The sequence below is a fragment of the Contarinia nasturtii genome, unplaced genomic scaffold (genome assembly GCF_009176525.2).
Source record: "Contarinia nasturtii isolate CC-2019 unplaced genomic scaffold, AAFC_CNas_1.1 Cnas_scaffold_745, whole genome shotgun sequence".
Taxonomy (NCBI): Eukaryota; Metazoa; Arthropoda; class Insecta; order Diptera; family Cecidomyiidae; genus Contarinia; species Contarinia nasturtii.
Window position 1 is genome coordinate 447,630 of NW_022198093.1, and position 14,694 is coordinate 462,323.

The 14,694-nt window shown below is 33.8% G+C and overlaps 3 protein-coding genes and 1 long non-coding RNA gene across 4 annotated transcripts; 3 read left to right on the forward strand and 1 right to left on the reverse strand.

The window, feature by feature from the left end:
- Positions 1 to 92: 92 nt before the first annotated feature.
- LOC116341528 (28S ribosomal protein S35, mitochondrial) lies at positions 93 to 1,570 on the forward strand. The gene is made up of 5 exons (XM_031768642.1): positions 93 to 297; positions 422 to 509; positions 580 to 940; positions 1,011 to 1,063; positions 1,135 to 1,570. Exons 1-5 carry the CDS (start codon positions 165 to 167, stop codon positions 1,502 to 1,504), a joined length of 1,005 nt encoding a protein of 334 aa, XP_031624502.1. The 5' UTR covers positions 93 to 164; the 3' UTR covers positions 1,505 to 1,570.
- Positions 1,571 to 1,603: 33 nt separating this feature from the next.
- LOC116341529 (WD repeat domain-containing protein 83) lies at positions 1,604 to 3,067 on the forward strand. Its single transcript, XM_031768643.1, has 4 exons — positions 1,604 to 1,762; positions 1,838 to 2,101; positions 2,169 to 2,627; positions 2,693 to 3,067. The coding sequence occupies exons 1-4, from the start codon at positions 1,693 to 1,695 to the stop codon at positions 2,788 to 2,790; spliced, it is 891 nt and encodes a 296-aa protein (XP_031624503.1). The 5' UTR covers positions 1,604 to 1,692; the 3' UTR covers positions 2,791 to 3,067.
- LOC116341530 lies at positions 2,763 to 4,137 on the reverse strand. Its single transcript, XR_004201179.1, has 4 exons — positions 3,652 to 4,137; positions 3,299 to 3,362; positions 3,178 to 3,224; positions 2,763 to 3,022 (listed from the first exon to the last, which is right to left on the reverse strand). It is a non-coding gene; the product is annotated as an uncharacterized LOC116341530 (long non-coding RNA).
- A 4,547-nt stretch (positions 4,138 to 8,684) lies between these two features.
- Positions 8,685 to 13,283, forward strand: LOC116341681 (menin). Its single transcript, XM_031768896.1, has 4 exons — positions 8,685 to 10,935; positions 11,049 to 11,294; positions 11,415 to 11,763; positions 11,826 to 13,283. The coding sequence occupies exons 1-4, from the start codon at positions 10,140 to 10,142 to the stop codon at positions 12,613 to 12,615; spliced, it is 2,181 nt and encodes a 726-aa protein (XP_031624756.1). The 5' UTR covers positions 8,685 to 10,139; the 3' UTR covers positions 12,616 to 13,283.
- The last annotated feature ends 1,411 nt before the right edge of the window (positions 13,284 to 14,694 follow it).

Sequence of the window (14,694 nt, forward strand, 5' to 3'; positions counted from 1 at the left end):
TGACCTGTTAAAGACACTCGCGGAATTCGGAATCAATATATTCAATGCCTTGAACTGTCAAAGTCTTTAAGTTTTAAATGTCACTATACTGTGTGTAATACATACACAGTTTATGTGTGTAACGCATTGAACTCCATTCTCTTTCATACACATAGCGAATCAAAATGTTTTCGCTGGCGTGCAAACAATTTACAAATATAAATCAATTGCAAAAAATTATTGCATCAAATTCAATTGTTGCAATTCGAAATTGTTCGGTCGTTGACAATTCATCAAAGGAAAATATTGAACAAAAAGGTAATTGTGCTATTTATTTCAAAATCAAATGATTGAGGTTAGGTTCCTTTTTTCACTGTTTTCACAAATCTAATCATTATAACATTTTTTTTAAATATTTATTCTCATTTTTTTTTCGCAACAGAATTTCGTGTGTTGGACTTAAATCCAAAGAAAGATGCCGAACTTATACGTAAACGACGGGTAGTTAGCTACAATGTTCCTGATCATCGGTGAGTATTCCATTCGGATCAAATGTTCAATAAGTGATTGTTGCTGAATATTTTTATGCTATGATTTCAGTTTTAAAAAGATGAGTGTACGACAAAAATGGGGAAATGTATGGCCCGGACCGAAAACATTTCATCCATCTGTTGTACCGCTTCCATTGCGACAAGGATTTGTATACAATACGAAAAAAAATTCGCCACCGCAAAAATTTGGCAACGCTGAACTCATGAAAATACCGAATTTTTTGCATTTAACACCGCCGGTTATCAAGCAACAATGCGAAGCGATCAAAAAATACTGCACACCATGGCCGGCCGGATTGGAAACCGATGAAAAATGTGACAAACACTTTCCAATCGAATTCATTTCGACCGACTATTGCCATGGTTTGCCAACAATTCGGAATCCGTTGTCACGTATCATCTCACTTCGGGTAAGTTTCGATTTATATTGTCGTCAATTTCTTGTTCGTTCTACAAATTACTTCGAATCTTTCATTCTAGTTTAAATTGTCGGCGTTACCGTTTGACGAACATGCTCGGGATAAGTTTCTTCGGTTAGTTCTCAAGCTGTTTAACTTTTTTCGCTTCTTTTTAACGATACAATGATGTTTTCCTTTCACATTAGGTTAGTTGAAAATAGATACAATCCAGAAACAGATCTTGTTACCATAACCGTTGATCGTTGCCCGGTGCGAAAGCAGAATTTCGAATATGCACAGTATCTGTTGACCGCTTTGTTCCATGAATCGTTCATTGTTGAACCATGGGAATCATTGAAAATTGAGGTCGATATGGAGTATTATGATTGGCAAAAGAACAAATCCAAAGAATCAATCGAAGCAATATTGAGATGGGGCAAAACAAAAGACGAACCAATCAAATCAACCGATGCTTATGCAAAGAGCGTAGAAAAGATTTTCAATGAAGGCGAAAATCAACAAAACCTACAACAATACAAAGAAGAGGTGCTAAAGCTTTTAGAACTTAAAAATTAGAAATAAATATTTTCAAAAAAAAATGTCGCTTGTTTCATGAATAAACATTTGAATAACGAATTGAGACATTTGTGATTTTGACATTTGAGTAAAACATAACCTCAAATCAGAACAGTTGTTTGTTTTGTATCAAACGTCAACAATTGAAAACGCTTGAAAAGGGGGCTTTCTCTATAAAACCACAGATAATGTCGAATTTGGAGCTGAAACAAAGTGTGGATTGCAAACAAGGATCACTTAGAGCGGTTCGATATAATGGTAAGGTTTTGTGCCTGAAAAATGAAAATAATTTCGAGACACGATGTTCAAACGTTTGCATTTGTATTTCGTTAGTTGATGGTTCGTACGCAATCACATCTGGATCGGATAAAAAGGTTAAATTATGGAATCCACAAACAGGACTGTTGTTGAAAACATACGGTGGTCACGCCGACCAAGTTACCGAAGCAATCGGATCTTGTGATAGTTGTCACATATTGAGCGGTTCATTGGACAGATCGATTATATACTGGGATGTAACGACAGCACAACCATTACGTCGTTTGCGCTGTCACGCTGGTGGGGTTTCTTGCATTGCATTTAGTGAAGACTCAAATGGTAACCTATTTTTTTTTTTTTGTCAAAACGACATTCAACCATTTCTTTTGCATTTATTTTTCTACAGTCGCAGTTTCTGGTGCCAAAGATAATTTGGTGATGTGTTGGGACATTCGTACACGAAAACTCGAACCAATTCAAACGATGAACGAAGCAAAAGACTGCATTACTAGAATAATTGTAAATGAATTTGAGATTGTGGTTTCATCGCTAGACGGATGCGTCAGACGGTATGATTTGCGAAAAGGTGAAATGACTTGTGATGATGTCGGTGAATCAATCGTCTATATGGCACAAACAAAAGACACAAAATGCACCCTGGTTGCATGCAACGACAATGTATTAAGACTGTTAGACAATGATAATGCTGATATACTATCTACATATCATGGACATCGAACCGATGACTTTCAAGTTGAATGCGGCATTCTAAGCAATGATTCACAAATTGTATGCGGTTCAGCGAACGGAGAAGCATTCATTTGGGATCTGGTAGATGAAAAAGTGATATCGAGACTATCAATAGGTATGAACTGATGCACATATGGAAAGAGAATGAATAAAAGACTAAAATTGACGATTTATTTGTAGGTAGCGGCGTAGTGCATTCACTGAGCACACATCCAACCACCGATGACATTTTATTTGCAAACAAAAGAAATTTTCAATTATGGACACCGAATAGTTAGATTCATTTATTTCGAATTTTCTAAAGAGTTACAATTCACACATTGACGGTCGAGATTTGAGAATGCATCTTAAAATTTACGAGTCGGATTAATAACGTAGATTTCGCCTTTATATAGACTTTTGAGAGTCTTATGCACGTTCCAATCGTTAACCACATGAAGAATTTGTTTAATACTGGATTGATTCGGATTCATTCCTAGTTCCCTGCAAAGTTTCGCATTGAAAGTGTTTCTGTAAATAAAGTCAAACACATTTATCATTACCTATTTTAATAAATATGATGTTTTTTTTTGTTTTCTTCTGTTCACTATTGAATTTGGTTAATTTTAGCGGAAAAAGACGATTCCATTAAATATAAACATTGTGAATAATTCAAAGGTACTCACTCGTTTGGTTGCTCCCAAAAATGTATCTCGTCATAAGAATCGGCCACCTTGAATGAAGGACAAATAATAATTTATCTACTCCCAATCATTACTGCACATCAATTAATGAAACTTTCTTTACCTTTAGTGAAGCACTGATAATTTTACGTGCATTTATGAAATTGCTTTCAAACGACATTGTGCGACTGTTTTCAGAAAAAGAACAAAGAAGAATATCACTTTTATTAGCACGGTTTTTTTCTAATTCTGAAGAAGGTAAGCAGTAAATATGCCTTGCCAAAAATTGTACGATGACAAAAACTATCTTGGCCAAATCTAGAGCCAAATGCCGCTTATACAACTAGTATTTAATTCGATGCGTTCTATTTTTGATGTAATTGTGCTCAACTCATGTCGATTTGATCAAAAGAACATTCAATCCATTCTTTCTCATTAAACTAAATGTCAAAGTTCATTTTCTGTAATATTACTTACCTTTGATCGTGTTTCCACTTAAAATGTTCTTACTTTCAGATGAAATAGATATTTTTTTCTCGTAATTTTCCCTTCAATTGTACTGATTTTCCTCTCGGCTCACTTGATACTTGCCTGAAGTATTAATTTGCTACTATTATTCTTTGATGTCAAAACTTCGTCAGTTGCGCTTTGATTTCACTGAACTGAAGTCATCAAATTCTTGTAGTCTTAAGTATACAATTCTGTTACTTGATTACAAAATTCGATTTGTTTGTTTCTTCTCTTGGTTTATCTAATGAAAGTAAACAGATGTGACGAGCGCAGCGATTGATTTTAAGCGATCAGATATAGTTCTTTATTATTTTTAGTCGATTTCCTTTTTGCGAATCAGATTATGATACGGTTTTAATGACAAAGTGAGCGAATACACAAAAAACTTAAAATGACATTGAGCAAATGTCGATTTTTGTTGCAGTAAATCAAACGGTACGTTGTGAGTATGAACGTGAGTATCGCATCGATTAACGTAAACAAAACAGATGTTTGTGATTTATATCTTAACATTATCTATGCGATCTCTAGTTTGTAAATATGACATTAGTTTGGAAATATGGTGTCTTTTATGTGTTTCAAGCCTTAACATTGACAATAAATAAAATAATAATAATAAAATATTAAAAACAACCAAATAACATTCACATCATAACAATCTATAAAAGAGTTCTAGGGCATGTTTATTGTAATGGTGAATTTCAAAAATAAAATAATTTAAATCAAATCTCATTATTCTTATTATTTTTGTATTCAGTGCAGTTCACTCAGTTTTTATGTTCTTTATTGTTGTTGTGATACGCCAAACCCAACAATTTTACAATCAAAATATCGAGTCTAGAGTAATTGGCATGCTGATTCTGTGTTTCGAGGTTTCGGTTGAAAAAAATCATGGGTGAAGGAGTTATGATCCCCAAACCCCTGGGGGGTGGGAGGATTTGGAGGGCAGGGGTCATAAAAAATTTTTCTAGTCATTCTGAACAACTTTGTAGTACATTATTTTTTGATCCGACCAAATTTTGACATGGTGAAGTACTCCCCTGCCCTTACTACCCCGATTGGGCATTCCCTATTTTCACAAACTTATTTTTTCGGCACTTTACATCGATCTGTATATTATTAGTATACGGTGTATCAATCTGTCTAAAATTTACACGTCCAATGATTAAATACACTTGCTGCCAAAAGGCCAATTACATTTTCTAAAAGCTAATACATTTGAATCGTTGCGGCGAAAGAGTAGCTCTTATTTTGTGTGAAAAAAACTTCATGTTGCAGTATTATTTGGAGAAAAATAAGAGCTACTGTTTCGCCGCAACGATTCATTTGATGTTAAAAAAGTAGCGAACATTGTAATTAAAATTAATAGTTTGGTTGAATCTATATAAATAATTAAATAAATTATATACGGCATACATCTGCACCGAATAATACGTATTTTATACTGACATTGTACACACAGAGAATCGAAGAAATACCGCACAAAAGAGCAGTGTTTCGAGTAGATTAAAAATCTTGAGATTTTTTAGATAGATTTCTAGATAGATCAAATCTAAATCTGATCTTAGATCAATAGAAAAAAGGTATAATAAATCTAATCTATCGGGATCTGGATACAAAAATCTGTATCTAACGAGAGATATCTAAGATTTACAAGCTTAACACTCAAAAGCATTCTTTTCTGATTCGGGCCGAATATGACGTTAGTTTTAAGATGAAATCAATTTTTCACAGACTTTTTCATACAAAAATTCACAAAAAAAATATTTTTGTATAGGAGTCATGCCTTGTGGTAGCGTAATGACATGAAACTTTACACAGGTTGTTTTTTCCACAAGAAAATTACATTCTGAGAGTTTAAAGAAATTTCAATGCATATTAGGGATACCTCCCATACAAAATTTTCGGTTAGCCATATATTGAGCTATATTTTTGATTGAAATTTCTTTAAACTTTGTGAGATTATTTATATTGATAAGAAAATAATATTCACAAGTTTTCACGGCGATTTGAGTTGCTGCAACCAAACATAGACCATAATTTCAGTGTATTCCCAAATTTTTGGTTCCATGGGACGTTACACGCTATATTAATATAGTCTAATAAAGTCAAATAAATCAACTTAAAATGACTTCGATCTCAGTCGGTTTAATGTGAAAACGTCCCAAAAAAAGCCAGTCAGTAATTTTCCACAAGGGCTGTTTACCTGTTTACCCAAGTCCCATTTGGACTTAAATTTAAAAGTATATTTCAGATCAGATATGAGATTAATCTAGATTTATCTCGATCTGAGATAAATATAAAAGCTTAGATACACAGAGATCAAAAATCTAAGATTTTGATCTCAAATCTGATCTAGATAAAAAAAATGATCTAAAAAAAACACTGCAAAAGAGAATGAAAAAATATGCCATACAAGAAATGCGAAATATACGCCAAATATGTGCAGTTATAAGCCCCTAGATATTATCAGGTAAAATTTTATTATTATTTCTGCCATTTTCGAGATGTTCATTTCCTCAGCCTTTAGGTCCGTGGATGGATTTGGTTCAAATGTGTGATGTAGAGGTTTGAAGGGTAGTACTTCTCAAAAATAATATCAGTTTGTGACACCTTTCATTCAAAAAGTCCGGTCGTTTTCGATCAGCCGTGTACTTGTGACTTACAAATTAGCTTAATTGTTTCAGTGGAAAATCTGCTTCAACATCCAATGTTAAAAATACTGCCTTTTCTTCGAACAAACGTGCAAATTCTGCTGACGATGGAATTATATCTAAAATGTTCTTCAATTTAGATGGTGGAGGCAACTTAACCATCATATTTCTACGTTTAACCGGCTTGGTAACAGCTACTGATGTAGTGTCGCGGCAGCCACCTTTCTTTTTCAGTTCATATTCGATTTCTGCTTGTTTGTTTCTTAGTTTTATCCTAAATGTATTCAACGATCTGAGTATGATTCCGTCATTGCCAAGTAGTTCTATTGCTTCTTTCATTTGCTCCTTAAGACTAGCATCGGAAATTGTTTCTTCCTGACCGCTCCCATCACTATCACTATGTCCACTACTATTTACCATTCTTTTCTCTTCCGATTTCCCAACCACCATGAGTCCCTGTATATTAATATTGGCGAGAAAAAAGTCGCACAATAATGCGCCATCTGATGACATGGTTATCAATGTATGTAACTACAAAGACGGAATTATTGGATGGTGTGCCAGACATTAGGTTTGAGCTATGGATATAGCGGCTGCTATTTCATAGCCGCTATTCATAGGCGCTATTTATCTCGTCTTGATGCATATTGTGCGTTATTTTCTACATCTCTCTCGTACTCACATTCAAATGTACAAAAGGATAGTAGGCTATGATATTCCTACTCGGTGTTACACACAGCTCACGAATTAAATAGCGCCTATGAATAGCACCTATAAAATAGCAGCCGCTATCAGCCGGTGTATATTTGTATGAGATTGGAGACTTTTTTTTGCGAATCTCGCTAATGAGCGCCATCTGATTTTAGTGTGAATTAGATGCAAAAACTGAATTTAATTCTGTAGCATTGAAATGAAAAAGAGAAAAAACAACAACAATAGCACGGCCACACAGAGCTGTACATCTATGCGTGCTGATGCATACATACACATATACGCTTTCTTCATTCTTTCATTCCATTGCTATACGTATCTCACTGGTCAACAGATCTATGTAGCCATGTTACTGTTGTTGTTTTTTTTCTCTTTTTCGATTCAATTCATTGTAACTAAATTGAGTTCAACTATGGAATACAAGATGGCACAGATGAGGGGAATTCGCATTTTGTCTCTTCATAGGCTTAGCCGGTTGGCCGCTATATGCATAGCTCGAGAGCCCAATGTCTGATGGTGTCTTGACAAAATTTTCATATCGGTTGTTTTCAGCCACAATTCGCACACGTCACCAGATGGCGTTCGTATTTGACATCTCTCAGTCATCATGACAATTGGTTGCAATTTCCACAAATTAGTATTTTCCAATGCACAATCTGTTTATAATTTTGATGTTCAAATGCAACTTAAATTTGATATTATTTATCAAAAATATGTTTAGCACGAGTTGTTTGTTCAGTGTATGTTTGTGTGTATGTGTAATATGTCACACGAGACATTGACATTTCAAAAACCTTATAACAGAGAAATTCACATAAATGTTTGTCTGTGAGAGAATATTTTTCTTTTGCAAAACTCTGCGTCTTTTGCCTATAATTCATAAATAAAATAATTTTACTTTTTGGGGACTAAACGAATAGGATTTTAATAGCTGCTTTATTTTCGGCACAACAACATAAACAGAGACGAAGGGCCTCACTCATCATCTCCTTTCAAGATTATTCACTAAGCATGCATATCATTATCTGTCTTACTCTAACCAATTATGATCATACAGTGTGTACAAACTGTAAATTCATCACCTCTAATAATTCACCGGCCATCGCCTTTCGTTAAAATTCTACAGCTGATGATGACGCATTGAGCGTCGAAACAATTGTTCTGTAAAAATAAAATAAATCCAAATTAAAGTACACCAATTCGGTCTTTTTTCTTCTTATTTTGAATAAATATTGATGAAAAAAGACCGAATTGGTGTACTTTAATTTGAATAATTTTTTACGGTCGAAACATTAAATAAAGAAAATAAATATTTATAAGACAAAAAAGTGTTTTTAATGAACTGACGCATTCCTATTAATTCATAAATGATCGTATGAAAGAGGTAATTCTGTGTTTTTGTTTCTTTCATTTGCGTAAATTTGATTGTAAAATTGTTGGAACATAAAACGGAGTGAACTTATTGCGTTTTGGCAAGATAAATAAATTTAAAAAACAACAACGAAATGATTAACATAAAGACGAAGTTTCAATTTAAATTTGGCGATTAAACGCATCCATTTAGTTACAAATATGCGAGCGCATTCATTTGGTTCTGACGTTTCAAGCAATGACGATACCAATGGTTTTGTTTATTTTGCTCTCATCAACATCTGTCCATAATGAGGGAATACGGTGTATTTTGTGTTCAAAATTCGAGTGGAAAATTCTAAATAATTTATTGATGGCATAAATTGAAGTGTGAACCGAATTGAATTGAATTAATTTTGAATTCAAGTGAATTGAGACATTTTTAAATTCAAAAGACATTCCATAAATAAGAAATTTTTGCTTAGCATAGAGATTTACAAGAAAAAAACACATACTACGTATTTAGTATTTACAGTGTCTATCCTTTTTCTGCTTCCTACATCCTTCTCACTTGCGCAACCGTCAATATTTACATACTGTTGGCACGACATATTTGACTTTGTACCACTACTACCATCATATCGTGTATGTTCGCGAATATTGCGCGCATCGGCATAACAATTGAAACGCACATACCAAACACACACACACGTACATACACAACAACACACACAAATACATAGACACATGGTCAAAACGTGTTCGGATACGGCATTTAGAAAAGGAAACAATAAATTATACGCAGTTAAATTCAGCAGGCAATAACATCATCATCATCGTCATCACCACCAATCGCATCGGCACGCAATTTCAAACGACGGATGTGCTTCTCGTGTGTACGCGTTGTTGTTGTTGTTATCATTTTTCTCTGTTGTGATTCATTTCGCAAGCGTGCTATGTTAATGTAGTTGAACAAACAAAAGCATACACATACGCATCATCATTCTCGATGCAGAGCATAAAAACATTCTTCTAAATGCGTCATACAGGTGCAAGTTGAATACAAAACGCAACACACGCACACGCACACACATCGCGAGCAACAGAGATATAAGCAAGGATACTAGTAATAATAAGACGTGTAAAAAACGAAGAAGAAACTAAAAAACAAGAGAATTGCCACCGAGTACCATTCGTACAGACTTTGGAAAATTAAAGGCAATCGAGAAAGGCGAAACTTAAAACAAAAGGAATCGCCAACAACACAAGAACACGAATACGAATGGGAAGAAGAAGAAACGAAGCAAAGAAATAAGAGAAGTAAACGTAAGCATATACACAAAAATAAAAATAAATAAATAAAATTGCATAAAACAACGACCAATAACAAGGAAAACCAGAAGGCACACGAACGATCACAAATTCATACATATAGAGAGTGACGAAAGAGCAACAGAGCAAAATTGCAACGATTAATGGCAATGGCGAAAAAAGTGCAGCACACTAAATAAACGCGAATCAAATGAAAAACATACACAACAAAACGCAAGCAAGCGACCAAGCAAGAGGCGAACAAGAAGAAGCGCAGTGGCATTTCTTCGAGTGCATCAATAAGTGAACTGCATTTCGATACGTTCAATTGAAGTGGTCGGTTGTTTGAAACGTTCGTGAAGTTTGCGCGCTAAAAAAGAAGATTCGTTCGTAAAAAGGAAGAAAAAAGAATTTAATAATCAAGAAATAATGTCGGCCTCAACATCAACATCATCATATCTTCAAGCAGTTGCATCTCGTTCACCAACACCATTTGTTTGCGACGATGAAATTGTCAAACTATTTCCATTAAAAAGTATATCGGATGTAGTGCGTTTGTTTAAAGTGCATTTAGAATCGGTGAAAGAGCCAGATTTGACATTGTTGTCCATTGTTACGGGCATCATTGAAAATACGTTGACAGGCAAGTGCAATGCAAACTCACTCCAATCAAACGCTGACACAGCTGCATTGAATAATAATAATGCAGAACCAACAAATAACAACAGCACCGTCGACACTTTGACCGAAACCAAGGTCAAAGTGGAGGAGTCAAACAATTCAACCATTGACATATCAAATGCAACGAGTTGCAGCAATTTTCCTGTTGTCACATTTGATACGGTTAAAATGTTATACGAAAAATTCATAAAAATTATATCATTGATCGGACCATGCAAACGTATCGGTGTTAAAGAGGCAAAAAAATCCAGCCGCTCAAATGCAACACCTGTCTATGCAACAAGAGATATTATTAAACAAGTTTCGGATGTTATATGGAATTCATTAATTCGAAGCACATACAAGGATCGTGCACATTTACAAAGTTTATACAGCTATTTGGCGGAAAATAAATTGGATTGTTTTGGTGTGGCGTTTGCTGTTGTAGCCGGCTGTCAACAACTTGGCTATGACGATGCGCATTTGGCCATTTCAGAGGATCATGCTTGGGTGATTTTTGGTAAAACTGGCGAAGAAACCATTGAAGTTACCTGGCATGGAAAAGGTGAATATTTTCTATCATTTTTTTTTTTTCATTCTCTTGCTTCCTTATACATTGTTTTTTGAATTTTTTACTTTTTACATTCGAATATTTATGACTTAATTTGCATTTGACAGGTGCTGAGGATAAGCGTGGTCAGTCGGTGACGACTGGTTATGAATCTCATGCGTGGCTCTATTTATCTGGTCATCCGGTTGTTTGTGATCGATTTATCGAGGTTGGTGCTATAATTTCATCGATAAATCCCAGTCTGTCAATGACGAGCGCGTGTTTGGAAGTGGCCGAATTACAACAACAATTGCTTTGGCTACTTTACGACATGAACCACCTGCAACGATATCCAATGGCTTTGGGCTGTTTAGGTACGACAAAAAAAAAACTCACATTTTCATTTGAACATTTTTGGTTCGTTTTTATTTTATATTCGGCAATAAATTAACATGATATTTTCATTATTTTATTTTTTTTATTGACGTAATCAGGCGAACTGGAAGAGGTGGCAGCCACAAAAGGACGTCCATCATGTTTGGAACTATACCAAACGGCTGTTGAATCAGCACAAATTAACTACAAAAATCATCATGTGTATCCGTACACATATCAAGGAGGCTATCATTACCGGCAAAAACAGTACAAAGAAGCATTTGCCGCTTGGGCAAATGCTGGCGATGTGATACGATTATTTATTTATTCACGTGATGATGAGGAAATCTACAAAGAATTTTTAGACATCGCAAATGAACTGATACCACACATCATGAAAATGGAGAGCTCAGGACATTCGGCAAAAAGTATACTCAGAGATCCGCATTGTTTTGCAAATTTGCTAAGGTAATGCATCAACACAACTCGGTCACAGTAATTTGTATTTAATGCATATTTGTTTCTTTTAGATTTTACGATGGAATTTGTTACTGGGAACAGGGAAGCTTAACGCCAATTCTGCACATTGGTTGGGTCAAACCATTGGTAACGACAATATCCCGTTTTGATGGTGAGATTCGATCTCAAGTGATAATTCATTGTGCAAAAGATGAAGACGATGTGAACGAAGCGAATGCTTCAATTCGATCTGAAAATAATAACAATGATGTTACTGTGGCGCCCAATCAAGAGGAGAAAAAGTTGAAAAACGGTGACGATACGAGTGATAAAACATCGGAAACAGTTCGCACCACGCTAGTCGAAGCACTGACAGCAGCATGCGGTGAAAAAATTTTAAATCCCGATTTTCTTCTACAGGGCGGTGGAAAACCATTTGCCGAATCACAAGTAAAATCTGAACGAAGTGATGAAAGTGAAAAACAACTTTTACTATTGGCGCAAACATCACCTCGACATGGTTGCGATGAGGCAGTGGCCGAAACGAATGACAAATCGAATGAAATGAAAGCGGAAACAAAGACCATTGACGACGAGAGTAAATTGACAATACCGCCATCGGGTCCAGTATTCAAGGAAACAGCTGAAAATGATATAATCATTCCAAAACGACCTGAAATCACGCTATACAGCCAGAAAATGAAAGGTCTTAAAGAACTATTACTGGCAGAAAAATTAAACCAGCATGCAATATCACTACAATTGACCGCACAGTCGCAAGTTCAAGTTGCCGGCAGAAAAAGTCGATCGATCGGTGCCATAAACTATGCAACAAGCACGAAACGAAGTCGACGCGAATAAAATAAAACAAATATTTTCTCAGAGAAAAAAAAACCACAACAACACATCTAATAACACCTATTTTCACACATTTTTTTTCTTTCTTCACCTTGAATTCAATTGATCTGAAAATTGCGCGAAACATTGTCAACAGATTGATTCTATTGCGCTTTCGCCAATCCGGAATGATCAAGAATAATAAAATCTGAAATGGAAAGCCTGTGATTAAAAAGAAAATAATATTTTTTTAATATCACGAAAAGAAAAATGCAAATTTTGTCTAAATCTATATATCACAAGCGTGGAGTCCGTGGAATTTTTTGTACTCAATACGTCGCGTGAGAAACATAATAATAACAACAACAAACAATAATTGGAAAGTAATGAATGGTTTTTGGGTTGGAAAATTGTGTGCGTTTATCGATGGCTAAATAGAATGTATATTTCTGTTATATTGTTGGCTTCTGATGCAGTCGTTAAAATAGATTAACGCTGCTTTTACGGATGAATTTGTTTATTTTTCGAGACCCGCAAAAAGAGTGCTATATTTATATGGGGATGGAATAAGTTATTGTTAAAAAAATGATTGAATGAGTTGATGAGGACGTGTTGAAAATGTTTTTTTTTAAATTTATCTAATTTATTTTTGATTTTCAGAACGAAATGACTAGACAGGGAAATGATTTTTTTTTCGGTTTTGATTTGTCAATTTTTTTTTTTTTTTTTTTTTTTGTGAAAAATTTTTTGTAAAAAAAAAAATTATTTTGTTTTTTTTTTTTTTTTCGAAATTAAGATATTTAAATTTTGACATAATAATTTAAAAAAAGTGCATATATTTCTTTTAAAAAAAAGAAAGATATTTTCGTATTGTTGACATTTGTTAAGCCCATACACAGTCGCGCATAAAATTCACTGTTAATTTATCTGCAATAAATGTCCTTTGTGTCGTGCAACCGTTTACTCAGAGATATAAAAAAACAAAACAAAACAAAAAAAAAACAGTTTCAATCAAAATAGATGTATCTTTAATTCTGTGCATGCATACATAGTACAATAGACGATCCTTTTTTTCCCTATTCAATAGACGGGTAAAATATCACATACACACACATTCACAAACAGGTTTTTAAATAAACAGTAAATTACAGTTTTTTCTTGCCATGTTAAAATTAATAATTAGTAATTATACACACCGAGTCGCAAATGAAACACGTTTAATCTCTTTCTCTGATTTTACATGTTTGATATATGTTTTAAATGATGACAAAGTGTAGAGTTTATGTGCAAATATTTATGAAACCATCAATTTAATCTGAATGTTAAACGCATACAATACAAACACACACAGAAAATAGCATATTAAAATAACAAAATATAATTTCACAAATACAAAAATTACTGAAGAAAATGAAATATATAGCAAACCACACAAAATCCTCCTCATCCAAATAACAAAAGAAAAGCATTAAACACATTTACTTCCCTGAATTTCCTATTTGAATATATATATTTATTTTAATTTATTTTGGAACTAACAAACTCCAAATAATTAAAAAAAAAAAACAATTTGCTTTGAGCAAAGATCAATTTTTGATTTTGATTCCATAATTTATTATCAAATTTAATTATTTTTTTTTAAACTTGCAATTAATTTTCAACTTTATGTTAAAATATATATTGTTTTATTGTTTTAAACAATCTGGCCTTTCTTTGTGATTTTTGTGTTTTATCATTCTTTTTTAATTTATTAACTTTTGTTTTGTAACGAAAAACAAAGAAGCAAATCAACACGCATTTGAAACATTCTTTCCTAATAAATCTATATTTTTTAATGTGAATTTTCTTAAACGTTTTGTGAAAGAAAACAAATATAATCTCTCTTGATGTGCTTTTAGAAGTATTAGAAAAATAGTACAATCTGTAAAACAACAATATGTTTGCAAAATAAACCGAATAAATCAAGCAATAGAAGGAACATTTTTGTATTTTTTTTATTTATGCGTTCCAATTTTCTATAATTTTAAGATGAATTGTTCACGTAGATTTTTTTAATTTTTCCCTTGAAATTTGGTGCTTACTTCGCCGATGCAATCAAATCTT

Excerpts from the sequence above, each read along its gene's own strand:
- LOC116341529 (XM_031768643.1), top strand. The coding sequence starts at position 1,693 with ATGTCGAATTTGGAGCTGAAACAAAGTGTGGATTGCAAACAAGGATCA. Across the intron at positions 2,102-2,168 it reads ATTTAGTGAAGACTCAAATG|TCGCAGTTTCTGGTGCCAAA; the intron begins GTAACCTATTTT and ends ATTTTTCTACAG. Across the intron at positions 2,628-2,692 it reads GATATCGAGACTATCAATAG|GTAGCGGCGTAGTGCATTCA; the intron begins GTATGAACTGAT and ends ATTTATTTGTAG.
- LOC116341528 (XM_031768642.1), top strand. The coding sequence starts at position 165 with ATGTTTTCGCTGGCGTGCAAACAATTTACAAATATAAATCAATTGCAA. Across the intron at positions 510-579 it reads TACAATGTTCCTGATCATCG|TTTTAAAAAGATGAGTGTAC; the intron begins GTGAGTATTCCA and ends CTATGATTTCAG. Across the intron at positions 941-1,010 it reads CACGTATCATCTCACTTCGG|TTTAAATTGTCGGCGTTACC; the intron begins GTAAGTTTCGAT and ends CTTTCATTCTAG.
- LOC116341681 (XM_031768896.1), top strand. The coding sequence starts at position 10,140 with ATGTCGGCCTCAACATCAACATCATCATATCTTCAAGCAGTTGCATCT. Across the intron at positions 10,936-11,048 it reads AGTTACCTGGCATGGAAAAG|GTGCTGAGGATAAGCGTGGT; the intron begins GTGAATATTTTC and ends TGCATTTGACAG. Across the intron at positions 11,764-11,825 it reads TGTTTTGCAAATTTGCTAAG|ATTTTACGATGGAATTTGTT; the intron begins GTAATGCATCAA and ends TGTTTCTTTTAG.